Source organism: Branchiostoma belcheri, unplaced genomic scaffold, assembly GCF_001625305.1.
Source record: "Branchiostoma belcheri isolate BF01 breed outbred unplaced genomic scaffold, Haploidv18h27 scaffold39, whole genome shotgun sequence".
In the NCBI taxonomy this organism is placed as follows: domain Eukaryota; kingdom Metazoa; phylum Chordata; class Leptocardii; order Amphioxiformes; family Branchiostomatidae; genus Branchiostoma; species Branchiostoma belcheri.
Window position 1 is genome coordinate 386,554 of NW_017804009.1, and position 10,821 is coordinate 397,374.

General features: G+C 38.8%; 1 protein-coding gene across 1 annotated transcript in view; it reads right to left on the reverse strand.

Annotated features, from left to right (window-relative positions):
- The window catches only part of LOC109476752 (rabenosyn-5-like), a 16,857-nt gene extending 6,748 nt beyond the window's left edge, over window positions 1-10,109 (reverse strand). The window contains exons 1-2 of the mRNA XM_019777762.1: window positions 9,619-10,109; window positions 250-350 (exon numbers count right to left, since the gene is read on the reverse strand). Coding sequence (XP_019633321.1) covers window positions 250-350; window positions 9,619-9,943 — 426 coding nt within the window. The 5' untranslated portion in view covers window positions 9,944-10,109. The remainder of the gene's footprint in view (window positions 1-249; window positions 351-9,618) is intronic.
- Window positions 10,110-10,821: the final 712 nt, after the last annotated feature.

A 10,821-nucleotide genomic window follows, 5' to 3' on the forward strand; every position in this document is an offset into this window, starting at 1 on the left:
CCCCCCCCCCATTCAAAATCCTGGCTATGAACATGCTATTCCTTATCCAAAATGTACACCTTGTCATGTGTAACTGTGTTCCCGCCATTTCAGATTCACTACTGATGTTAATCTCATGCTTCCAACTTCCGCAGAGTCAAGGTGATGAAAGTTGACAAGATCAACCAAAAATTTATGGTAAGTCCTTCCTTGTGTTGGAACAAAGTTTAAACTATATAATTTATAAATAACAAATTTTAATTTTCCCACCTTCTCAAGTCTGATGAGAAGTTTGTTCATCTCGATGACGTAGAAGTCGATTCTTGCATCACGGATCTTCTTGAAGTTATCCATGTGGCTGCGACTGGTGCCTTCAGGGGAGACAAACATGTACTAATTGTGCTCACAAATGAAAAATCATAATTTAAAGTGGCTAAATTCAGCTTGTTTTGCAAAAGCAAATGTAATGAGAGTTATGAGACATACATGGAATATTAAAAAATTGCATACTGTACTTGTAATCAATTACTTGTAATATAATTGTAATTGCAATCAATTTTTCAATGTGACATTTTGCTTTCATTTCTATATATCTTCCTATCAATTTTCTCTAAGAGTAATAATTTGCATAAACTGAAAAATTTTTACAGTAATCTTCAACTTTGCAAAAACAACCATTTAATTCTGTTACATTACATGTATATCAACATGTAATTATAATACAATCGTATGTATATAGCACTAGCTACATGTATGTACAACTCAATCTTGACACATATTAGCAGATTAGCTTTAAGTAGAAAATTGAGATTGTTAATTATTATATTATCAGCTCAGAGCAAACTTGTAATGTATATGGTAATGTATGGTACTACCTTTGTACCAAACTCATTCGTTACGAGTGGATTAGCTCTAGTAGAAAGTTTAGATTGTTATAACCGGCGCAGAGCAAACTGGTAATGTATGGTACGGCCACGCCAATTTAATTTCTTGGTTAACGGATTCGCCTCTTCATTTTTTTCTGATTTGCAAAAAAAAAAAAAATTCAGAATCAACTGCAAAAATAAAATGCTCATATTTTGCCCTGAACAGTTATTCCATCTTTCAATGCAGCGGTATCAATAAAAGTTTAAAATTCATTGTTTAAATTTTGAACCAGCCTGGTGTGTTGACTTCATGGCTCCTATCGTACCATTTTGGGCCATAGTAGGATGCCTAGGCCTGTTTTTATTTTTTTCATCCGCCCGCTCCATTATTTTCCTAGAAAAATCTGTTAACCAAGAAATTAAATTGGTGTGGCCTAGTGTATATGGTACTTCATGTACCTTTGTACCAAACTCATTCATTACGAGTGGATTAGCTCTAGTAGAAAGTTTAGGCTCAGAGCAAAGGTGGTCAGTATTAAGAAGAACCCCTATGGAGCGTTGGCGTCCGTTCTGTCGTGTTACCAGTAGCAAGGTGAGTAGATTTAGCGTCAGATGAAGTGAGGAGGAGGGCCGGGGGCTCACTACCCGTCACACAATCTCTACACATGCCTCATGTTCACTGTACAGAGACGTTGACAGGCAGCGAGTCCCAGCCAATCAGCAAACAGGAGAGGAAGCATGGAGTAGATCGAGAGAGAGCCAATCAGCCGTCAGGACAGGCCCAGAGCTTGGCTGGAGTTTGCAGGTCAGGTCAGATAGAATGAAGCTTTTTTTGAAGACAGGTGGCCCTGTCAGAATCATGGATTATGGTGGAAGTTTTTATATGCTACATACAGTTCAAGGATGAATATTCAGAAAAGTAGCCTCTTGAATCAATCTGTGTGTATTTCAGGACAAAAAAATTAAATTGCACCTGTCCAGTACAGTCAAACTTGCCCAAGTGACCGCCTTTTCTCAGTCCCTTCCTTTTGCACCATATATGTGAGCAGTAAGTGACTTGCCTTAAAGCCAATCACTTGTCCAATGTGACCGTGTCCAGCACTATTTGGGACCGATGCTGCTTTTGTGCCAAACTGGTTATCACTAGCACATTTGTTGCTGTTTTTATGCATATCTAGCTTCTGTCTTTAAGTTATTAATACCGTGTGTTGTGTTAACTCACACACTGATGAGTAATGTTAATGTTAAATAGCAATGACCTAGTATGTACAATAGATGATAGAAAAACACTTCTATGAGAATTACTCCAAGCAAAGGATCTAGAAAATTTGCTAGCCCACACTTCAGTAAAATGTAACAAAATTAAACAGATGATGTACATAAACATGCAAAAACAGGCACACACACGAAAATAATTGAAACTCTCTCCCCCCCCCCCAAAAAAAATCCTCAAAACCCTTACTAGGACAGTACATGTAATAAAACAGTATGAACAACTTACAAGTAGATCCAACCAGAGCTTGACATAACTAAACTGGAAGACAAGTCTGAGGCCCGACAACCTGTCACTCTCTCTACATGGACGGTATGGGGCGACCACAGCATGTATTGGAAGTGACAAGCCAGCAGGCACACACAGTTCACCAGCCAACTCTTCTGTATCTGTATCGGTATAGCCGATATAACCACCCTTCGGCATAACACACCAGCTGAAACTCTTCCTACATGACTAAGGAAGCCATCATACATTTTTAAATTGTAGAACCCTACCTGGAAACAACAGACTTTCATCCTTAAAAAGTTAAAGCTTGCTATTTGAATTTGGGTCAACTTACTGGAGTTAGAAAATACCATTGTACCTAATACTAGTAACATGAACTTTTTTTGGTGAAATATCAATATCAGGGCTCTAGCCAGCTTGAATTTTTTCTGTCAGCCAAGGCTCATGATCAGACCTGGGGGGAGAGTGCTCGCAATTTGGGTGACAAATTTTGGACTTCTAAGCCTTTAATTGCGAAAACGCAATTTCCCACATTTTGAGAGGAAATCTATGTGGGACTGAGAGTGATTAGTGTTGGTCCTTTGGATGTTTTTATATTTTACCCAAGATTATTGTCAATTTTCTCCATAAATAAAGTTTGATGGATTGAAATTTCGGTCAAACATCACAAATTTCCTGCAATTGACAGAAAAACAGGTGCTGGCAGCGGCTAGAGCCCTGTGAAATATTGCCTATCAATATCATGGCATAATTTCCAGCACTTACGTTCAGCTATTCGAGTAAACACTTACGAAAGCTACTAAATGTAGCACAATTCTACCAGTTACAATGTACCCTCAAAATGAAAACCAGGGACCAAAAACAGTCCAACCTTACTAAAGCAGCACTGTTGGTAGAACTTTTACCATGACAAGTCAACTAAACAAAATCATACTGTAGGAAAGATGTTAGACAGTTCGAACGTCCATACGGCCTAACAACGGTGACATTAGCGCCTGTTTGACGTCCAAACGGCCTAACACCTTTCCTACAATACTATTTAAACTTCACCTTTCAAGCAAGGCTGTAATACAAAAAGAAAATGTAGATGCAAAACAACTGACTTATCTGAAACCTTCAGTACTCTGACAGGAGGAGGCCACAAGCTGGAAAACCCTACAGACTTCATAGCGGCCAGCCTTCTTTGTCTGCAACACTGCCTCTTCCACACAGATCCTGCAACCTGACTGTCCTGTACAGCACCCAGGGCACACTGACTAACACACCTCTCCACCCAACCCCTTATATCCCTGGACAAACTCTCTAGTGAGTTGCCCAAATGACATCTATCAATTACATGGAACACAAGTGCATCCTGTCATTATGGTAAATGGAAATGAGAGCTCCAAACTGACAAATTTTTAACGACAGGCATCCCTAGGCCATACCAATTTAATTTGTTGTTTCTCGGATTCCCCCTGTCCATTTTTTCTGATTTGCAAAAAAAAAATTTTTTTGGTTCTATAATGACTATATTAACTGCAAAATGCTTAATGAAAGACTTTTGGCCCCAACAGTTGAAAAAAATTCTTTTCTTCCTAGTTGTTTAAGTTTTTCAATGTAACAATGCAACTTTGTTTCATTAAACGTTCAAAATCTATTGTTTTAATTATAAACCAGCCTGGTATGTTCACTTTATGGCTCATATCGTAACATTTCCGGCTATCATGGGGTGCCTTGGCCTGTTTTTTTTTTTTAATTTCGCCCTGTCGCTCCATACTAGTATTTTTTCAAAAAATATCCGAGAAACAACAAATTAAATTGGTGTGGCCCTATAGTGATGGGAGGGCTGGGGGAATGAAGGATCAGCAAAGTGCAAGGTCCTATTCATTTGTCCTATATTACTGCTGCACCTGTACTAAACAGTGTACAAAGTGATGTGCTAATGGTATGCATTACATACATCATGTATATTGGCTGGCTGATTGGCCCCATCAGAATTATGGATTAAAGGTGGTAAAGTTTTTACATCCTAAATTACAGTTCAAGGATGAATACCATAAGCCACCAAAATAGCCCCAATGTTTCAAGACAACTATACTTATAGAACCACTACTGTAACTTTTTAAAAATGTAAGGGCAGACCCTAGTGTGTATATCTTATAATAAGAAATAACAAGAAATAATATCATACAATGTCTATCTGGTGTGTTTTGAACATAAAACCTATTAAAAGCACTTATAGAACTAGCATTGATTACACATATTGTACACAATGGTCTACAACTGGATATATGTGGTTAAAATTTGTGATCAAATAATTTGCCATTTAATCTTTTCTTTGAGAACTAAGGTAAAACCATACAGGTACACTACCGTAGTACTACTAGTATCTTGGATACCTGGGAACAGAGTCGAAGTAAAAACCCAGTGTCATGCATTCACAACCTTCCCCCGAATCTGTTCCTGAATGCCAGCTGACCAAGTTTGGCTGATGTTCAGGAGCACTCTGACCACATTTAGGCAATACCTTTCTACATGTATGTGAATTGAATTTGAGCTAAATTTCAGTCAAATTTAACCCACCAACACCCCCAGTACAGTTGGTGTTCAGCTGACTTACGCTGAACACCAGCCAACAATGGTCAAAACTTCCAATCCCCCCCCCCTGCAAAGTTCTACACATTTTAAAACTTTCAGCTGACGATAGTATTCCTGACTTCGCCGAACAACAGCTGATCATGACTCAGCCAACTTTGTGACGACCTCCTCCTAGTCCTAACTGTGATTGTGGGGCATTCGGCTAGTGTTCGGGAGGCCAAATTTGTGAATGTGTGACAGGGTCTTAAAAATATTAAATCTCATGGAACAGACCTTCCCAATGCCCTAGCAGGTGGGACAGACAGACGTGTACTGGTATGGAAATACACATCAGGACGTGTGATTGTCACCATGATTGCCAATTTGTACCCCCTTTCAGAGGTAAGTGGTTGTAATGACACTGATTCTGGTCCATTCTGTTGCTCATTTGGAGGACAGAAGTGATTCTCACACAAATCCATTACACAATGAAGGGTGGGAAATGTAGCATGCAATTTTCTGATGGGAATTTATTTCAATATCAATCAAAGCCCTTTTACCAATTGGAGGTTGAAGAAAACTTTTGCCCATTTCATACGTATACCCGGGGCTTGAAAAACTTTTTTTTCTGCGAGTGCACGTAACACTGGAAATTACCTGCACCAAATTTTACCTGCACCACACAGACTTTGAGAAGTTTATGAATCTTAGTAATAATAACAAGCGTTCAGAAACTATTGATATTATTTCTTTTTTCTATAGTTGGTAACAGTGAGTGCAGCAAATAAAAATCCACATACATCTTACAAAAATTTAAACCAAGTACCTATGCTAATATATAGTGCCTAATACCTGCACAGCTCCAATTTTACCTGCACTAAGGTGCATCACCCAGTATTTCATACCCTCATAGTGTGTGTCATAATATACATTGTACAGTGCTGCATATTCAATCATAGTCATACTACGTAGTAGAGTTAACACTGATAATTACATGTAGGTTTAGACTTGTATGTTTTATTCTTGTTACAGTATCTCTAATGTCTTCAATTATGAACATCTTTAGTGTGGCCTTGATTTTCAAATGAGTAACTGATAGTGATACTTCTCTTTCTTTAAATTGTTGCTCTACAGTAACTATTCCTTGCTGAAGGAACAAAAATAGGTCAAACTTACAAAAAATGATAGGTTACATATATATGTATAACCAAACAGCTTTACAAGAGAATGACTGGGCAAACTACCTACTCTCATGTCCCTAATAAACATACCCCCCGGAATAAACATACCCCCCGGACAAATCGTCAAAGTCTAATAAACATACCCTCCGGAATAAACGTACCCCCCGGAAAATGACCAAATTGACAGGTGAACTGTGTGTCTTTGATACTAAAATGTGCTCTTTATTTCAATACCAATATATTGGCAAATCTTTCACTGTTACATTTAATTAGTGAGTATATATCACTTTAATTAATGAGTATATATATATTGTACTTGTTTTGGGGAAATACAAAATCCGTAGGAGTCTCTAGGAGAAGCTATTGTATTTTACACTTCTGAAATGCACTTTGCTAAGCCTTCTCCTGCAACTTGAGTTGAAAATCTGACTATTTAAGAGATAGAAAATCAAGCCCAATTAAGTACAAATATAGGGGTTTAATGAGTATATCTACAACAAAATCCATTTCAACATAATAATTATTTGGTATGGTACATTGTCTAGTCTGGTCAAAGTCTGGATTCTGAAGAAGAAAAACTTCTGAAGAAAAAAACTTTTGAAGAAAAAAATATTATTCAGCATAAAATTTTGATTGGTTTTCATCTCATTGTTTTTTTAAAAATCGATAATGTGATTGTATCAATTTTAAACGCCCTAAAATTAGCTAAATCGGCGCTTTTACGGTGATTGCGCAATATGGGTGCCCTATGACCTTTGACTTTTTACGGGTCATGCTGCTCAGGCGCTAGGCGCCCTCCCCACGTCGGCCGTCCGTCTTGTGGGCAAATTTCTACTTTTTTAGGGGTTTCGGGACCTAAAAACTAACACCAGAGGGAAAATAAACCACATACGTTTTTTTCATGGTAAATATCGCTAAAATGGACCAGGCATTTTTCTGCCGCGTTGCCGATTTTGACAAGGACTTGCGGCCGCCATGTGCTAAATACGTCGATTAGCTACTCGCCTTCCCCTTCGGTTTTGTGGGCAAATTTTTGCTTTTTCAGACGTTTTGGGACTTAAAAATGGACAGCAGGCGAAAAATAAATAATATACATTATATTCATGAGAAATGCCGCTATCATGGACCAAATATTTATCTGTGACGTGTTGCCGAATTTTGCGGCCGCCGGCCACTTGCTGATGGTGCGGTACGTACGGACAATTTTTTTCCCAAAAATTAATAAACGTACCGTCCCTAATAAGAATGTACCGGGTGGACGTTCGGGCCGAAAAAAATAAACGTACCGGTACGTTTAATCGGGACATCAGAGTAAAGACATACATTAATTGGCAACTTATTGAATGGACAAGTAAACTTTTCTACTCTCCCAAAACTCTCAAAACGGAGGACAGAAATGTAATGACCTCAATAGATTTTCCAATTACTGTTCTCCATTACAGGCAATGTCAGTGGATCAACAAATATATTCATGAGAGCTAAATAAGCCAGCAAATTATGTAAATGAAGCATGGATATACATATGATTGTAATATCTGCAAGGGCATCTTGGACAGGAGCGTTGAACATGTGACAGGCAGTAGTTAAGCTATTCCACCAAGCATTTGTCTACATCCGTTAAATTAAAGGGGCATTGTGTAACATTTTTGCACCAAAAATTGAATATGTTCTTGAAAAAAAAATTGTGTGATTGCAACTTACTTACAGTTTCAACATATTTGTACAATTATCTCACCATTCTGGTATTTATTGCTGACACTAAATCAGCCCACAAGAGGGGCACTCAGTTTTGGGTGCCACCACAAACTACCAGAAGGTACTAGAAGTAAACAAACATGGCTGACAGATGTGTTTCTAGCTTTTAAATACACTGTAAAGGTGTCATGTTTTAGCATCTCCACTTCCTTCAAATGACACTTATTTGCAATGGACTAGGGTTGATCCAACTGACTTTGTATTGTTGTATCATGTTCCATAATGCAGGTTTCAGAACTGCCTACATTATAATACTTAATCTTGAAACTAGCAACAGTAATCTTTTTGGAACACTTTCAAACTGTTCTATGTAACTTTCTCCCTAGCTAACTTAAGATACAGAATTGTGTGATCAAGATTGGTCCTACTTGAACCCATCATGTCACACCAAAATAACTCCCAAAATCCTGGAAATGCACAGTTGATTCTTGTGTTGTTTGCACAGACTACTACAAGCAGCATGTGCTTTTTATTGAGTTGACCAATAGTAAAGTAAGTATTTTAAACGCTACCTTTGATGCAGTACATATACGAAAAGGTAGATGTCTCTGCAGCACAGACAAGAGATAGAGCAGGATGTGAATATAGATAGATAAGAGTTATGAAAGTAGGAGAAAGCAACCATACATACAGGGGAAGGGTGTACACAAATTATTCATCACAGCATAGGATTAGAAGTGTCAGTACAATAGAAATGCAGTCAGATACACATCTATGCAATTCCATGAGCTTCTAAAAATATCATCAGGGCTCGAAATTCATTTTTGGGAATAGGTGCACTGGTGCACCCAACCTAAAATATTGGGTGCACAAAAAATTTTTGGGTGCAGCATATGAAACAACAGGTCGTACGTACATACTGCTCCTCTTCTGAGCTTGAATCTAAAATGAGAGCTAACTTCAAAATCTAGTTAAACATTACTACAACAAAGCTTATTTTTCTGATACTTAGAGACCAAGAACATCCGGTATACTATTATAGACTTCTAATGTTAAAAATTCCTACAAAATGTTTGGATGCACCAGTGCACCACCAAAAAAAAATTAGGTGCACAACTCCAATTTTGGGTGCACTAAGGTGCACATGCACCCAGTATTTTGAGGCCTGATCATAGAACTTTAAAATTAAATGTATTTATGTGCATCGAAGACATAATCTGGTGCGAGTCATAATCTAAACATTGAGTACTACTTGTGGGACTTGGATGAATCATAATTTACTAGAAACATTTGCAAATGGTAAAATAAGGAGGATTACTGACTTGGTTAAAGTAATTATGGCGATGTAATGACCTCTTTATGACACTATCATTCATGTGTTAAGCATTGTTGTTAGGTATACAACGCAATAATTATTACATAAGTGCCCTGCCTAAAGGTGCACTTGAAATACTGTAAATCACATTATGTTCGCGGTAGCAAAAGTTTGCGGTCTAAAAAAAATTGACATGTTTTTAGGGACTATATGTTCTCGGTGGCGGCATAAGGTGCAGCAAAAAGAAAGTCAGCGAATTATTTCTTCACGGTTAGTAACAATAAATTACAGAAATGACTGAGAAAACTGCGAACATAAACATGCCGCGAAAAAAAAAATCGTGATTTACAGTATTTGACGATTCAAACCAAAGACATGCAGATACAAATGAAACTATACACAAGCAAAAATGGCAACGCTACTTCCCATCATACACCTCTTTGCATGATGGGAAACAAAATGGCGGTGCCCATGGATGCAAACTAAAAGAAAACAAGTTTCGCCACTGATCATGATCCTTACCGAAGTCTTGTGGTTCCCACATTGTCGGATCCACGCCGCCAACGTAGTACGCCGTGCTGATCGCGGCCACCTGGTCGCTGCTGTCCGAACGTCCGACCGCGGTCCCCCGGTCCGCCCTCACGCCATCCTGGTCCCTCCCGTGCCGCAACAACTTACTCTTGGCCCTCCCAAACAGACCCTTCAGATGCTGGAACACTTGTTTATCTGCCTCAGTGTTGTGTGCCTCCTCAAAATGGTTCTGTAACTGCTGCACCGTCTGTAAGTCCTTCATACAGATCGGGCACAGGAAGCCCTCACGGATGTCCCCAGAATCACTAGCCGCCATCGTGCTTAGTCTTGTTCGGTTCCGTATTTTTGTTTCTTTCCGGTGTAATTTTGAACCAGTCGGGGTTTTTTGACACACGCCCTAGTTGTTTGGGGGGCGGGGCCCCTTTGAACTATACCTCGTTCAAGTCAAATTTTTCATATTATCTGACGGAATAACAATCATCACGGCATCATCATCGCGTCTTCTGATCTTTTGGAGATGGTAGAACGGTAATATCGATGTAAGATGACCGCAAGGCGCTTATTTATAAAAGCAAACAACGTCACGAAAAATAATCAGGGGCCAAGATGTGGGGGAGGGGGGCAAGGTGAAACAAATCGACGCCTTACACTTCCGTTACCGCGATCCAGTCCACACTTTCTGCGGCACATGTCCCGTTCACAAGCCCAGCCGACTAACTGGTACAATTTTACGCCATTCCGGATCCGGTGGGATAAAATATAGCGGTGTAAAAAAACCTGGATGTAGCGCAGCAGCTCAGCTCTCAGCTCCAGACACCGAACAATTACGTCATGGGTCAAAAGGTCAAGATGATATACCTGATTATCCTATAAGGCATCGGTAGCACAGATTGTAGCACAAGGTAGAGACTGCCTTGCCGTCTTTTGAAACCTTGCTTCGATGGTACAAATGTATTCCTAAAACTAACTGGCTTTTGCTTTTAGTTTCTTTGATTATATGACAAACAATACATTAATCGGATGCCTTTTTATTTCAAATCTCCGTGTTAAAACGTTAACGTAATTAAAGTATATCGGTTTGTCCAAAAAAAGATAGATTCGGAAGAAGAGAAAAACGTCATTGTGTGCTTAAAACATTTTCCCATGCACATCATCAATTCACAGTAAATTGATTATTGGCAATATTCAATATTG